The 17,027-nt window shown below is 38.1% G+C and overlaps 1 protein-coding gene across 1 annotated transcript in view; it reads left to right on the top strand.

The window, feature by feature from the left end:
* Positions 1–17,027, top strand: part of EXOC2 (exocyst complex component 2) — a 122,497-nt gene that overhangs the window by 46,504 nt on the left and 58,966 nt on the right. Inside the window, exons 11-12 of the mRNA XM_075705158.1 lie at positions 10,582–10,707; positions 14,126–14,250. Of these exons, the coding sequence (XP_075561273.1) occupies positions 10,582–10,707; positions 14,126–14,250 (251 nt within the window). The remainder of the gene's footprint in view (positions 1–10,581; positions 10,708–14,125; positions 14,251–17,027) is intronic.

The raw sequence follows: 17,027 nt of genomic DNA, 5'->3' as shown, positions 1-17,027 counted from the left end.
ACACATGAATTTTACTACCCAAAATAGATTTGGAATTAGACAAAAGCCTTTGCTTTTCTTACCTGGAAAAGTCTTTGTTGAAAACTCTGTTAGACATTCTGGACAGGATTTTTGTAGCTGATTGTCAAACAGTAAATGTTATCAAAGAATTTATTTGCTGGACATGATGTTTTCAGGAAGGGATTAACATTGTAATTATTTGCTAAACAAGCTAAAACCCAAACCTAAGTGAATTCTAAGGAGAACAGACTCCAAATTCAGTCACTGATATGACAAGCCAATAGTGTACTCAGTGGGACAAAGTTGTTCTAGTTGTCTCCATACTGCTAGGAGGTTTACTCTTTTAGTCATTACAACTGAAAAAATTTCATTTTCTTATATAGAAATAGCATCTTCTCCTGTCTTCTTTAAAAGATTTAGTGACATATCATCTCATCCAGGCCGCTAGTAATGGCAGTCAGGACAAATCCCCAATATTAAGAAGTAAATCTACTTTTCTATCTTCTATCTGGTTTCTTTATCTTTGATAATTGTTCTCTCGTTAATAACTGTATTTTTCAAGGCTCTCCTAAGCATAGTTGAAGAGTGGAGTGAGCTAATGTACGTGCTGAGGTGGCTGAAAGTGCTATCAGAAAATTGCATAATAGAGATGTATTTAAATAAATGTTTATTTTGGTTTTATATCGAAGTATGTATTTTTGATCTAAATGTGAATCCTTCATTCTCAGTAGTACTATCACATGAAAAGTTTTGGGTGTGTTGTTTTTTTTTTTTTTTTTAAAAAAAAGCCTCTGTGCTTGGATATTACTAGAAATTAACTCAATTTTGTAGAAATACTCTGCAGTTGTAAGCAAGTCCTGGAACTGTAAAGTATCATAGCATAGCACGATCTCTGATGCAGCCTGCAAGAAGAAACTGGCAAATTTACAGGGCTATAACGGTCTTTGAGTTCGCTCCTGGAATTTGTTTCAGAGGTTAGCAGAAGTCCTATGTATTTCAAATAATGTTTGTTTTCAGTTATTCCAACTGGTGTTAATATTATTTCCAAAAACTGAAAGGTATATCAAGCTGTGCTAAGCTTGGTCAGATAACTTGGCAGTGTGGCTTAAGGCCTGACAACTACCAACTATTCAATTGGATGTTTCCTTTGATTTTAATAGACAATTATTAATCATAAAAGATGCAGTAATCTGATCATTAGCTAATTGGTTGCATTTATTTCAACAGGTACAAGTAGGATGGGGAATTTTCTCAGGTCCTGTGTATGAAGTACTTTACAGCAGCATTTTGGAATGTATTTCCCTTGAGGAATATCTCTGTATGTGTATTAACGTACTGGTTCCCCTCAGTCTTAAATAACCCTGTTAGTTTGCTGATTAGCCTTGAATTAGGTAGATTAATGTTTCATTACATGCTCAGATATGGCTGTTCTTACTCACCCATCATTTCCTTTAGCCTACTATCTCTTGCTCTGTATAGCCATAGCAGACCTTCCTCATTTGTGAGGTAAAAAAAAAAAATGCAGACAGATGATGTTCATGTTATAAGAAAATGTTGGAAACCAAGCCCACATTTTTTAACGAGTGAGTGAATATGCATATATGACAGCAGATCAGAACTTCTCCTGCTCTGAAGTACTCTGAAGCATGAGCAGCCAGGACAAAGAGACCAAAGAGCATAGCCAAAGTCATAGTGGAAGCATGAGGCAGTACAGGGGATGCCCAAATCATAAAGTTCCTGGGCTCGTGTACGTTAAACCGTTCTCCTGCTTCTCTGATGGTCAGATTCTTCCATTAAAGGTGCAGCTGTAGATACAGGACCCACATGGAGCTCTAGCTCTGCTGAGGTAGTAATCATAGAATCATAGAATCGTTTAGGTTGGAAAAGACCTTTAAGATCATCCAGTCCAACCATTAACCTAACATTACCAAGTCCAGCACTAAACCAATTAAGGGTAGAGTAGCAATTTCATGTTTCCTGGCTTGGTGGCTGGATTATTTATAATGAAAGTAAAAACTAGGAATCATTAAGGTTAGAAAGGATCAGTCCAATCATCAATGCTTGTAAATATATGGATTTATTAACTTTTAATGTTTTCTTTGTAATGTTTATCTGCCTTACTAATGGAATAGGCAGTTGTTCTCTTTTATTGGTTTTTTGAAACCTTTTTTTTAATGGTTATGAAGCTATTTCCTGAAGCACTGGTGGATTCCTTTTATAAATCTGATGGCATCCCACTATTGCTGCCCACTGGAAGGACCTGAAGTAGGTAAAGCTAGTTCGTTGCTGTTACTTAGTATGTAGATATGTTAGAGAGAGGGAGATGCATGAGACTGAATAGACAGGAAAAAGAGCATTTTTGAAGGCTATGAATATAAAGCTTAGCATGGAAGAGCACTATTCTCACTCAAAACAGTATTTCTCAAATCTCTAGCAAGAGGTAGTTGATAAACTGAATTGTGCTGGTATTTTGTGCCTTGTATTGACTAAAGTCTGAATTGCTTCTTCTGAACTTTGAACTTAGGATTTGTAGAAGTCTGGGGACTTTCAAACTGCGTACCTGGATAGTAAATGCTTTCCTTCAAGTAAGATTTTACATATTTGTAATTTTTAACTTTACTTCGCAATTCCCCTATTATTAGGGCATAATTGTAGTTTTTCACTAGGGTTTATGCTTCCCAGACTTGTTGGAGTACAGGAAACATGGGGGATATAATGATGTAAAATGACATGAAAATAAATGTAAATAAATGAGGTTTAGTTTAAAATTTGCCTGGGGCACTGGGCAGATAGCCAAAATGAGTTAAGCGATGGGATTCTTAAGCATGAGTATCAGGAAAAGAAGCTATGAAGGTTAAGACTGTGTTCTGTGTGGCCAGTGGTTATTTGCTTAGACTTTAATAGTGGCTTAGTAGGTTTCATGATCCTTTGAGCTAAAATGGATGGGGATTCTAATCCAGTTACTGTCAAACTGAAAAAGTCTTCATTTCTAACAGGTCTTTCTGAGATACTATGTAACGTTATTGCAAGTAACCTATCTGTTGATACCCTTTAGAAACTAAAACTAAATGGAAACACTAACACAGTTGTAGTGTGATCTTTCTGCTGCCCTTTGGGTTGCAAAATATATAATACACAACCTATTAAAATTCCCAATATGGAGACAGTTGGGAAAACAGAATATACAAGTTCAGTTGTGATTTTTGTTGTAGTTCTTGTTGCTTGGAAAAAAATACAATTTTTGCACCATTCAGAGTATGATGCACAGCTCTCCAGATATACTACGTAGGGTTTTTCTGTGCCAGAGTAGCAGCAGCTGTACGTAGTGTGAAGGAGAGAGATGGATGCTTAGACCATGTTGCTCTTTCTTCTGTGCCACACTGAGATTCTATTCACCTTGCAATGAATGATCCATCTTTGTTAGATCAGACAGGCCGGCAAGGCTTGTGTCAAAAGGGCCTTTTCAATTTGTTATCCTAGCAGCTGGTTCTCTTCCATTGCCTTTGCTTACTGTACATCTGGAAGAAGACTTCTTGCAGCTGGGAGCCATTTCATGTCTAAACCACATCCCCTGTCCATAGCAGAAATACCCCTTTGACAGCAGATGTCAAGCAAACCCTTAATGGGTTCTTAATTAAAAAAAAAAAAATTAATCAATACAGAATTTTACACTAGATTTGTTTTCCTCTTTTACCACCTGTATCTGTAACTTTGCTGTTATTTGGAATTTTTTGTAGAATATGACATGTTCAGAAGTGCAGAGGGCATTCTTATTTTATATAGTACTTTAAAGTATTATAATGGCAGTAAATATTGTGATTAAAAAGCAGACAATAAATACTGTGATTAAAAAGCAGCACAGGTAGTTTGTAATCAAAATTGAAAAGATAGTACTACTGAAGTTAAAGTGAAGCTCTCCTGTGGCCAGAATTTTACCTTGGTGTCTGCTCTAGTCTTTTAAGTCCTTATTTGGGCAATTAAGTAAAAGCGGGTTGTTTTCAAATTTGCTGATGATCTTAGCATCCACCGGAGCTAGTGCTAGTAAAATGACATCATTTTTGTTTATGTGCTGAACTTGAAGTGTTTGGCTCTTGCTTCAGTATTTTTTGGCCTGCAGGACTGACAATGAGGCTTACCCTTAGGCTGTGAAATACTTAGAACACCACTAGAAATAATAGGCCCAATTACCCTTTTTGTGGTAAACTGAAAAATAGTTTCATTATAAATATATTTAGTGTAATGAAGGCTAGCCTTAAGATTTTAAAAAAGCATTCATTTTTAAATGAAAAACATTTTTTTGATTAAGTGCAGCAATTTGAATGTCCCACACTCATCTCTTTGCTAGAATTACAACCCATTTTCTTCTTGATCATTTAAAAATGTCAGATTCCTAATAAATGTGAGGTTAGAAAGAAAAAGTACTCAAGAAAAAGAATAAAATGCAGTCATTCATCTGTTGAGCAGGTCAATTTTTCAGTAATTTCTCCTGCTCGCCTAATTTCTTGCCTAGACAAATTGAAATTCTCAATGCGGTGTCCTTGAAAGGAATCTTGTCCTGGTTGTGTCGGTGCGGGCTCCAGGCACTGTGTGTTTGGTCAACAAGCAACAGTGGGTGGTCAGGCTGTAGCACAGGACAAGGGCCCGCTGTGCACAGGAAAAAATGTTCAAAGGTGTTTAAGGGTGGTAAGGAAGTCTGCCGCCCTTCAGAGAGTCCGGAGGCTATAGATCAGCCTTCCCTCACTATTGTAGCCTGTGAGAAAATTCACTGTAAGATACATAATGGATGAAAGCATACAGTAACTGTATTCACCTGGTTGCACATCTGTGGGGTCGTCTTTTTTTTTTCTTTTAATTTAATCTTGCTCATATACATGCTGTATATATACATGTAGTCTGTGTAATGACTGGTGTTTGACTTACTGCGAAAAGTCACACTGAAAAACTACTCAGCCTGAGGTTGCTCACTTGTTAACGATTTTCTTTCTGACTGCAAAAATTACTGGCACTATATTATCCCCTGATTAACCAGTAGCTACTGTAAAAAGCTTTAGCTGAATGTCACATAAGTGGTGCACGGGGCTGGCAGAATTGCAGTGGCTGAGGCTGGGTTACAGAGGGAGACGAGAGATGTGTGACTCCCATGAGAAACCTCTGCCTGTCAGACTGCAAGGGGGGGAAAAAAAGCAAGCAGGGTTGCGGAGCGATGGATATTGCAGAACAATTTTTACATTCAGTCTGGTAACAGTTTTGAAATAAGAAAGTAAAGCTGCTTTTAAAGATTTAAAACATTGGTTTGCAGATCATGGAAAAATCTGTTTTAGGCAAACTTCATGTCAGTCGTCTTTTTCACTGAGGCCGCAACATGCTGCGTGCAGGTAACATCTCAAAAAATGGGGCCAAGGGGTGTACACAGGGACGTACCTGTACTAACTCCAGTACTGATAAACACAGAGAAAACCTGCAATTAGGGGTCAGCACAGGTGACTTTTAATTTACGGAAACTGAAAGCACAAGTTAAATACACGACCTCAAAAAGCATTGTGCTTTTTGGTGTTCCCCCCCCCCCGAGCCTTATTTTGGTGAGATCTTACTGGACTAGAACAGAAGAGGTCTAAACAAAACTGTTGAACTATTTATATTTCACACAGTATCTGAATGTTTTTACTTCATTTTACATACCTTTAAAATACCTGTGCACAAAAAGTTGAAACCCAGTAAAATCCTTTTTTAAAAAAAAATTTGAAGGAGTGTTAAGGTCCTTAAAACTTCTTATTTGATCTTCCCATGATTTTACAGTTGTAAGTGTAATAAGGCTTTAATTATACTTCTGGTTTGTCGTTACTGTATGGTAGAAGAGAATGTAGTACATTTTTCCTGTGTTTCCTTGGTTAAATATACACTTGGCACTGGAGTCACTGACAGATACGCTTCATGTAGATGCTGTATTTTGGAAAAGAATACTTCTGTAACTTCAAAGATGCAGTATATTTTTTTAAAAAAAATGAAGATCTGCCAGGAATGCATTGTTCATGCTGTTTATACAACATCTTAAAACCTGTTAGCACAGTAAAAAGTTAATTTCTTGAAACTTTAGATTGTTGCTGTCCTATATTTGGGATCTAGGAATGTAGAAATAGTACACAAATCAAAAAATGAATAGGCAGTAAATTATTATTTGGGTAGTTTATTTAGGTTTATAAATATTATTGTCTACAGTCCACACTAATATTAATTCATTGTATTACATTATGCTGCTAAATTTAAGCTGCTGGCTCCAGAGAGGGAACAAGTTGGGATGGGAGAAAAATTGTTTGTAAGTTAACTCTCACTTTTTTTACAAGATTTATGCATTAGTGTGCAGTCTTCAAGCGCTATCTTCTGGTCGGGTGAAAGCAAAATCAGCTTTGCTAATGTAGTCCAGATGTTTATTAGTCCTGAGGGTATATGTGCTGTTGTAGTTCCCTGCTGCTGTGTTATACTTGCTTGTAATGCTAGACAACCAATTAAGAAATTAGTTCATGTTAAACTTTCTTTTCCTGGTACGGCTGCAAACTGATGATGTGGTTTTTCTGGTGGAACAAGAGAGTATTCTTTACATGTTTTCTGTTACTAGTGAATATATAAACCATTTGGGTGGTGTGGGGTTAGTGCATCAGCAGCAATACAGAATTTTCAGGTTTTGAGCTACCTCAGGCAAATGGTTTTAATTGAACTAATTCACATTAAGATGTTTTGGTAAGTGTGTCTGTTTTTCTTAATTCCGAGGTTTAATTGGCACTGTCATTTTTAGAAACCATCTGTTTACAAGTAATTCCTCATATTAACGAGGTGTTTGAAGGGTGAGAGCCTAAATTCTATGCAAAGACATCAAAGAGGGAAGTTTGGTGTATCGTGGCTTTTTCTAATTGTAGTTTTTGTGAAGATAGCATTTCCGCACTTTTGGTTTTTTGTTAGTGGGTTTTTTTGTTCTGTTTCTGGTTTGGTTTTTTTTAGTATATGTTTTAGCTAGCAATGCCTCTGACAATTCTGATTTGTCTTTGGTGTACATTTTTTTTTTTTCCACCCAAATAAAATGCAGATATGTAGAATCACAGAGTCAAGTTCTAATGGAAGCCCAATAACTATGTGAAGCGCTTAAAATTTCTCAGGGTCTTCTATACGATTTTCTTTTTATTCTGTTCTGGGTAAAATCTCTGTAAGAGATAGAATGCATGCTTTTTTTAATCTGGAGAGGAGGAAATTTTTTTGGTTTTACTTCATTCTGCAGGCTTGCTGGAATGTTTTCATAGAAATTAATGTTGTAAACTTGTAATAAGTAAGATATGTTGATAGAAGTTAGGTGTTTAAATTGTAGATGCAGAAGATGTGTGACCTTACAGAGATCTCTGTTACATGGGCAGCTGCACAGTGTGTGTCCATAATTAACTATTTGCACTAGCAACATACATACCTACTTAAAAAGCTGCTGATAGCTTTAGTTTTTTTCCTTATTATTCTGTATTTTTCGTTCATTCAGAAGGAAAAGTCTTTTCCCAAATTGCTGTTCACACTCATTGTAGAACTTCTCCATGGTGACGGTGGCTAATGTACTTAAATCACTGTAGCAGAGTCCATATTGCTGAAAACTCATCAATTAGAAAGTTGTAATAAAGATTAGTTGTTTTTAATAAGTGGTGTAGGATTTAAATAGTCAACAGAATCATAGTACAAGCTAAAGATAGCACAGGTGGGTTCACCGAGACAGTTAATGCAGTGTGTCTATCACAATTGTGAACTACATAGCAAATGGATCTATTTACTTAGGTGTTTTATAATGTGAACAGTAATAAGATGAATGGAGGAACCAACAGTTAGCTCAATGATGGCAATGCCTTGGTGAGGCCACAGTGAAAGGCCACAGGAAATCTCTTTAAAAGCCATTAAGGAATTATGGGAGGAGCAGCTTCTTTCAAAGGGAACCAAAACCCAATACTGGCACCTATTGGAAGTTTGCAATAAGTTTCACAATACTTAATATTGCTCTTTAAGCCCCAGCTGTTGAAGTAAAGTGACTAGGTATATCTTTACTGCCATACTGGTCAGCAGCATAAATTCAGAATAAATATTCTTCAAATCCTATTTACTTTGTGTTACCCTTGAACCTGAGTATTACAATGTTGCAGCTGGTGCTCTTACTGTGTGGCCTTCCTGTTATTTTAAGTGAACATAGGTATTGATGGAAAAATCATGCAATATATACTCAAACACTGAGATTCTCACTACAAAATTCAGCATGAATTATCAGGAGAGGTTTCATCTCGATATAAGAAAGAAATTTTTTTTTACTGTGAGAACAATCAATCACTGGAGCAGCCTCCCTAGGGTCATGGTAGAGTCCCTGTCACTGGTGGTTTTCAAGACTCAACTGGACAGGGTGCTAGATAATCTCACCTAGGCTCCCTTTCCCATGAAAGCTTGGACCAGATGATCTTTTGAGGTCCCTTCCAACCTGGGCTGTTTTATAGTTCTGTGAATTGTGATTAACTTAAGTTTAGCTGTCACAGTTCAGTTGGCGAATGCTAAAACCATTTTTGATGGTTACTTTCAGAAATGTATCTGTATGGTTGTGGTGGGTTGACCCGGCTGGGTGCCAGGTGCCCACCAAAGCCACTCTATTACTCCCCTTCTCAACTGGACAGGGGAGAGAAAAATATAACGAAAAGCTTGTGGATCCAGATACGGACAGGGAGAGATCACTGAGCAATTACTGTCACAGGCAAAAAGAGACTCGACTTGGGGAAATCAGTTTAACTTATTACTAGTCAAATCAGAGTAGAATAATGAGAAATAAAAACTCAATCTTAAAACACCTTCCCCCCATCCCTCCCTTCTTCCCGGACTCAACTTCACTCCTGATTTTTCTCTACCTTCTCCCTGCAGGCAGCGCAGGGGGACAGGGAATGGGGGTTGCGGTCAGTTCATCACACGTTGTCTCTGCTGCTCCTTCCTCCTCAGGGGAGGACTCCTCACACTCTTCCCCTGCTCCAGCGTGGGGTCCCTCCCACAGGAGACAGTCCTCCATGAATTTCTCCAATGTGAGTCCTTCCCATGGGCTACAGTTCTTCATGAACTGCTCCAGCATGTGTCCCTTCCACGGGGTGCAGTCCTTCAGGAGCAGAATGCTCCAGCATCGGTTCCCCACAGGTCCACAAGTCCTGGCCAGTAAACCTGCTCCAGCGTGGGCTCCTCTCTCCCCATGGGTCCACAGGTCCTGCCAGGAGCCTGCTCCAGCGTGGGCTTCCCACAGGGTCACAGCCTCCTTTGGGCACATCCACCTGCTCCGGTGTGGTGTCCTCCCCAGGCTGCAGGTGGATATCTGCTCCACCATGGACCTCCATGGCTGCAGGGGCACAGCCTGCCTCACCATGGTCTTCACCAGGGGCTGCAGGGGAATCTCTGCCCTGGCACCTGGAGCACCTCCTCCCCCTCCTTCTGCACTGGCCTTGGTGTCTGCAGAGTCGTTCCTCTCACATATTCTCATTCCTGTCTCTGGCTGCAGCTGTGTAGGGTGGGGTTTTTTTTCCCTTTAAATATGTTATCCCAGAGGTGCTGCCACAGTTGCTGATTGTTCTGGCCTTGGCCAGTGGTGGGTCTGTCTTGGAGCTGGCTGGCATTGGCTCTATCGGACATAGGGGAAGCTTCTGGCAGCTTCTCACAGAAGCCACCCCTGTAGCCCCCCTGCTCCCAAAACCTTGGCGCGCAAACCCAATACAATGGTGAAATGTATAAAGCAGCAATTTCGACTTTCAGAGAAACATTAGCAATGTTAGAGTACATTAAAAAATCGTCACGGTCTACTCATTATGATATGGTTGTTTTCCAAAGTATACATTAGACTCCAAGTGTCCACCTCCATCAGATCAGATTGTTGCTTAGGACTTGCTTGCTAATAGTGGCCTACATATGTACAGGCACCCAAAGAAAAAAATAATTGATAACAGTAGCTGGTTCACTGGGAAATATTTTGTGTGTTTGTGGATATGTACAAGTGTGGGGTGTTTTACAGACATGCACAAGCATACAATGCTGTTAGTTCATCTGCTTCATGATGGATGGCTTCTTTCTACCTGAACTCTGCACAGGTCTAACAGCTAAGAAGCAGTTGAACACTCTGCCCTTAACTGCTACAGCTGGAGGCACAAGAAACTATTGTTGTTGAAAAGTGTATTTAGACATACACCAGAAAAAAAGGGTGTGCCATGTCACTAATGGTATAAATGCATATTTATCCATGGCTTTCAAGGAACTAATTGTAGGGCATTAATTAAAGTAGGAACAGAGAAACATACAGACCAAAGAATGACATTTCTCACGTGGTACTTGTGGTTTTGGCTTTGCTATTGGAGTCTATATTGGTGTTATTGAATAGCCTTGATGTAGATAAACAGACGGTCTAAATAAGCAAGATTAAGAATGTTTTTGCTAGATAACTTTTGTCTTGTATCACTTCCGAATTAAATTAGAATTCCACATGCAGCATGCAGTTTCATGTCAAATGATGTGCAAAATCATTGTAACTTTTTTTTTCCCCCCTCTCCCTAGGCAGCTCATTGCTCCACAGTCCTATGTTAGACCTGGACAGTGATGTGCGTCCATCACCAGTTGGCCATCTTGGTCAAACTGCTTCATTGAAAAGGGGCAGCAGCTTTCAGTCTGGCCGTGATGATGGTATGCATCTGTTTTATTTGGAAAAACAAAGCTCCAGTTCCCTGTGTCCAGTGTGTGGTGTAGCCAAAAAACCCAAACAGAAACCCACATTCTGTGTGTTTGTTTTGGGTTGCTACCAAATAAAATTCTTTCTTCTCATGCATTACCATTGCTTACTAAAGGGGACCTCTGTGTTTTTTGCAAGCAAAGAGCAGTTCATAATAGAAATCTGCTTCTTAAAATGTAGTCAAGGTAATAAGAGCCTTTTTCCTACAAAACCAGAATACTTTTTTTTTTGGCATACGTACCCATCTACTGCCTACCACCTTTTGCTGCTGTTACACCTTTTGTGTGTGTTTGCTATGATGGCTCTCCTTGTACTTGCTCCTTCTGTGACTTCACATATCCGGTCCTTGTTCTCTAATTCTGTAAACCCAGAAAGGGAAACAAACGTGTGTGACTAAGCTTGAGCAGTGTGTCCACAACCAGCTGAGCCCTTGTGTGTCATAAGTGTATTCAATACCGATGTCCAAACAACTTCATCTCAGCAGTCTTTCAATGGTGACATCACAGGAGACAGAAAACATGTTTTTCACAGGACAGGTCACTTCTTACCAAAGTACATTTTTGCAGAAAGCAGTTTTTTATGAGGAACTTTCTGGCTTTGGTCTGCTTTGATATTGCTCTTCTCCCAATTCTGTGGACTTCCTTGAAAAACCATCTGTAAATACCTACTTTATTTGAGCAAGAAGAGGAATGAAGGGAATATTTCAAGAACATAGAATGACGAATAATAAGAACTGTACATTCTTGTGCTGTCATGGTGTATCTTCACATGAAAAACAACTAAACTGCATCGCAGTTTGAGGTTGAATGTTTGTATTTGAAAATATACATTACATAGACTCTTCAAAATATACATCTATTCCAAGTAATTACATTGCTGTTATTACTATTACCTTTGTCCTTTCTCAGCCCAAAGCCTTGCAGTGAGGTTGATTAACAAATGTTACAGAGCAAACCAGTAAATTGTTGGATACCATCCACCAATATACATGCCACACTTAATGTAGGAAGCAACATCCAAAATCCAGTTTATTTTTTTTCCTTGTCTGAATTTTTTGCATGTGTGTCTGCTTAAATAGTTGCATCTACGGAAGGCAATTTGAATTCAGTTGGTTATCTTTGTTTTTAGAGTCTTAGTTATGGATCCATAACCTTTTACAAACTGGGAAAGGTAAGTCTTCAGCAAGCTTTGCAGGTTCCGTAGCCAGTAGTTTAAACCAAGATTCAAAAGAAAACTGGAGGATCGAAGCATCATAATACCTTAGGAGCACAATCCACTGCAAAGACCCTAGAGTTAGAATGAGTTGCCTCTGAGTTGAGTTCATTGGTATCTAGGTGCACGTGCCCACTGCATGCTTGGGAACAGTTGAAAGCTCTACCATCCTTGCTCTTCTCTGAGTGGAGAGCCAAAGCAAACTAACCATTTATGATACCTGTGCAGTAGCTGCTATTCCATATATGGCATGATGCGCTCTGTTTTCAGGTTGCTTGTGCATCTTTTTTTTTTTTTTTTTTTTTTTTTTTTTAAGCAAATGTAAGGAATGGCATCTCTGGGGTTTTTGGTGTTTTGGTGTGGTTTTTTTCCCCAATGTGATTGACAATGATTGTCCATGAGATTGTTTGAAAAAATTACTTTGAATTCAAAACTGCAGCATTCAAGTAACATTCAGCTCTTGACAGTTATAAACCAAGCTGGCAAATGTAGTGCTCTGACATCCTATCTGTGTCCACACTATGAGCTTTGCTAGTTGAACTTTCATGAAGTTTTCATGCCTCCTAAACAGATACATCACTATCAGCAGAGTTACACTTCAGTTATGTCAGAGTCTCTCTCCAAATTTTGGGCTTCCATTGTGATTTTTTTTTTTATTTTATTTTCAAATACTAATCCAGTGTCCCTAAACTTTTTGGCCATGAGGAAAAAGAACATTTGGGGTAGTGCAGATCTTTATTTGTCCACTAAAGAAATGGACTAATAGTTGACCAGCACCTCAACAAATGGATGCTGCTGAAACATGCTGTACTTCAAGGAGGTTCAGGGCTGGTTACCAACACAATGAAATAGTGAGGCTCTGATGAAGTGTACTTGTTACCTAATGTGCTGTTAGGCAGTTATTTTTGCCTAATGGGTGAATTCCCATTCTGCGTAGGTGATATTCCCTAACAGATTAAAGACAAAAAATGCAATTTCACCCAACGTTTTTCTGCATTTCCAGAGTTATGTAGGATGGTATCATGTTTTTAATTTTATCATTTATAAAAGACCAGAGTTCATACCAAAAAAAAAAAATCCAACATGGACCTCTTTAAATCTTGTTGTTTGGTTTGTTTTCTTTTGGTTGTTCCTTCTCAAAAATCTGTGACTTCTTTTTTCCCCACATTCTGAAGTGGACTCTAATTCTTGAGTTGAAATGTAAGTCTCTCATGACTTATATTGTCTGTATACCCTGTTTTGTGAAAACATCATAATCAAGAAAGTTTTAATGGAGAAAGCAGATGGTTATAGAGAAGTATTTCACAAAGTTTCCTTTCTTTTCTGTATTAATTGGCACCTTTCTTCTCCCCTTTTTCAGCTTTCTCTTTACCTCCCCCCCACAACCTCCCTTTGCCCCGTTTGATAACAAACTGAGAAAAGTTATCTGCTGCCAAAATATAAGCTATTTTTCTGATGTGTTTAATAGCTGGTGCACCAGGACTGTAAGTAGGTCTGTGAAGTGAGAGATGCCGCAGTATTATACGTCATGATTGTGTTTTTCATCCAGGAATCTGAATATGTACTTAGTGATGTGTTTATTGAGTTTTAACAAAAATGTTGGAATCTCCCCTGTTTTTCAGATAAAAGATTTTACCAAACAAATGGAAATGAAGACGAGAGGTTGGCAGCTTGCCCCAGGCCACAATGGAAATTTTTTTTAGCTTTAAATAAAGCAGATCTTCTACTTCCTATCACTAGCATATCCTAGCAGTCCTGTTTCTTCAGCATCACCACCTCATCATTTGAAACTTCTAATGTCTTGATTGCTTTCATGTTAGCGTATGTTTTAGAGTGGTTTGAAGGCAGAAGATTGGCTAAATGGATTGTTAGGTAGATTGCATTAGATACCCCTACAAAGGGACCTATTCTTTATATACGGTCATAGTGCTGGCACCTTATAAGCATATGAGAAAAGAAGAAGGAGCTTGCATGAGTACCAATTCTACACGCATCTATGGACTGAGCTTTAAATTTTTCCACTCCTACCTGAAAGGTTTTATATACACGCTATATAGTCACTTGTGTAATATGAAGCAGTTAGCAAGCTAGTAGTACATTTTTTATTATTAATTCAAAGGTTTTTAATTTTCCTTTTTCCGCCCCCTCTCCCCCTTTTAGCTTGGCGATACAAAGCTCCTCAGCAAGTTGTGTTTGTTGAAAAGTTGACAAAACTTGTTGTAAGTCAGCTGCCCAACTTCTGGAAGCTCTGGATTTCTTATGTGAATGGAAGTTTATTCAGCGAGGTATGGATTCTTCCACATAAATGACTTCTAAGTAACAAAGCTCCATAATAATTAGGTTTGAAGTATTCTATTTCACTGGAAGAAGTGACTGGGCTTATTTTAATCAGAGAGGTTTATAAAACAATGTGTAGACTCTTGCACATTTGACAGATGCTACCTTGACTCGTAACCTGTCTTGCAATACTAACCTATAGAAGTGAGACTCTTCATTTTATTTTTAAAAGGATAAAAGCATACAATGGAATTACTTAGAATTCTGCTAGTGGTGTGTCTCTGTGTGTTCCAGATGCTGGAGTCAATATCTGTGTAGTTTGACCTCTTGCTCATAGCTGGGCAGCTGCCCTTCATTGGTTATCTGAAGAAATAGCAAATTGCGTGAAGGATAGAGATACGTAACAGACAGTCATACAGAAAAAAAAAAAATTCTTTTGTTTGGAACAAGAGCACTCATTTCTTGAGCGTTGTTTGGAAGTGAGGATAGGTTCAAGACCAAAGTTGCAAAATGACCAAGGCACAGAGTGGTGTACACAGATACACTATAGGGTGTCTAGTCTGGAAATGCAGTCAGCTGCAATCACATGTGCTTCTAGTACTTCTTGCTCAGATAATCTGTTTTTTACAAATTACATGAATAAAATATAATGTTGATCATCCAAGAAGTAGGAAAAAAAAAGTAATGATTTATGACGTGCTGTTTTTATGTGCACACTGTTAACAGATTTTGACAGGATACATATCATAATTAATATGATATGGATCATATACAGCTTACCATCATAATTGTTACCAGATAAATACAATAGGGTTTGAATTTGTGTTATTGCTAAAATTTGGTCACAGAATTACATTGTCTTTTATAGAGAGTTCACTTCTGGTCCTCAAGCCATGTTGTTTCTTCTCCAGAAGGACAACTGTAGTGATGGCCTATTCCCAAGGGGCAAGTCTGACAAGGACAAACACGTGTTGAAGTGTAGTGAAAGGCAGCTCTCTGTTCCATCAACAGATGATAAGGCACTAGTTCACACCTCATCTGCATAGCTATCACTGGGAAGTCCTGCTGACTGCAGCTTGGACACACTTGTTCTGAGTCCTGAAAAACTCTGAAGACAAGGTCTGTAAAGAGGTATAGACAGTTGGGATAATACAGAGCAGGTGGAAAATAAGCAAGCTTTGGACCTGTGTATTATTCAGATCAGCTTCTATATTGAACTTAAAAGTTTGTGCATCTAAAACTTCTCTGTTTAACTGTTGTTTTATCATTTCATTTGTTGAGACTGGTTTGTTTTTTTGTTTTATCCTGCTATGTTTACAGTGTCCTGCTGTGCTTAAATCCTTAAGTCATCACAGCTACAGTATTCCACTACAAAATTATCCCTAAAGCAGAACTACAGCCATAGCTGTCTACTATTCTTTGCAGCTTTAGTAGAAAATAAAACAAATTAACCTTGGGAAAAGGAAATTTGGAAGCTTATTTTGTCATTTTCCTTTTCTCTGACTAACTGAAGAATTAATTTCTCAAGTGGTCATTCTATTTATTGCCACTGTCTGTAAATCAATATAACGTTTTCATACGATGATAATAATAGGTACTATAGCTCTTTATATGTTGAACATGATATACAGAGCATTATAGCTCCAGTGAAATAGATTATATTCGTGTTACTCATTTTACATGATAAAATCAAGAGAAAGATATGACATTTACTCATAACATTCAGTGAAGGAAGTAAAATCAAGAATAAACCTTAGTACTCTTGACTTTCACAAAAATAATTGATTTCATAAAGGAATTGACAGTCTTAATGTTTGACAACAGTACCATTGGAAATTAGACTTTACAAATTCACCTGTAACTGATTTTTTTTTTTCCTCCGAGTACAATGAAAAAGAAAGCAATTTCTAGAGGAACAGAGACTTGAACTGTAAACAAGGTTGAGAAGTTCTGCTCATGAAAATGACTGCAAGTGGAAAACGCAGTGATCTTATGTAATGTCTGAGCAAAACATTGTTTCCATGTTTTTTGGGTTTTTTTTGGTTTTTGCATTTGGGGTTTTTTTGTTTTTTAAAAGAGGAGGAGGTAGTTTTCCTGTTAGTCTCTAAGGTACATCTGCTTTTTTTCTGTTGGGCCAGATTCTGAGTTTGTAAGGAAATTAATCCACATACATTTGATTTCTTCTGCTCCTTTGGTCCTTATGGAAGACCCTCAAGTTCTTGGGGAGAGAGGAGGGGTGGTGCCCTCAGTTCCTTTTGTGTGTTCTGCATGCCATAGTCAACTGAGGAAGAGTGGGAGGAGGGGGTGGCATAAGCTAGAAGACTTCGTGTAGACCACCTATCTGTCACCACATCACGTTTAAGACTCAAGGTTTATATGTTTTTCTATCAGAAACCATACAGACTTTAATTGTCTATGAAGAAACTTTTTTTACCATGTTGCTTGCTATTTATTGTCATTCAGGAAGCAAGGTGATTGCTGTGTTGTTTTTTAAGAATTCCTGTGAAAGTGCTATAGAGGATCATTTCAGTTAGCTTATTCAAGTCTTCAAGACATTTCAAAAATGTGGAAAGCAAATCCCTACATGAATATCAAGCTATGTTTATTTTCTCTTGTTCAGTTTGTAGATTTTTAGGGGTAGTTCTGAAAGGTTAGCTATTATGCCTTAAAATATTGTCAGTTAAAGATTTACGTGGTATTTTCAACAGTCTAAAAAGTTGAGTTCTTTGAATCACTCTAGGTGAAGTAGCATATATGAGTAGTAACCGTTGGTCTTACCACAAGA

The sequence above is a fragment of the Pelecanus crispus genome, chromosome 2, assembly GCF_030463565.1.
Source record: "Pelecanus crispus isolate bPelCri1 chromosome 2, bPelCri1.pri, whole genome shotgun sequence".
Classification (NCBI taxonomy): Eukaryota; Metazoa; Chordata; class Aves; order Pelecaniformes; family Pelecanidae; genus Pelecanus; species Pelecanus crispus.
The sequence above is the reverse complement of the archived record's forward strand: the minus strand, read 5'-3'. Positions and strand labels throughout refer to the sequence as shown.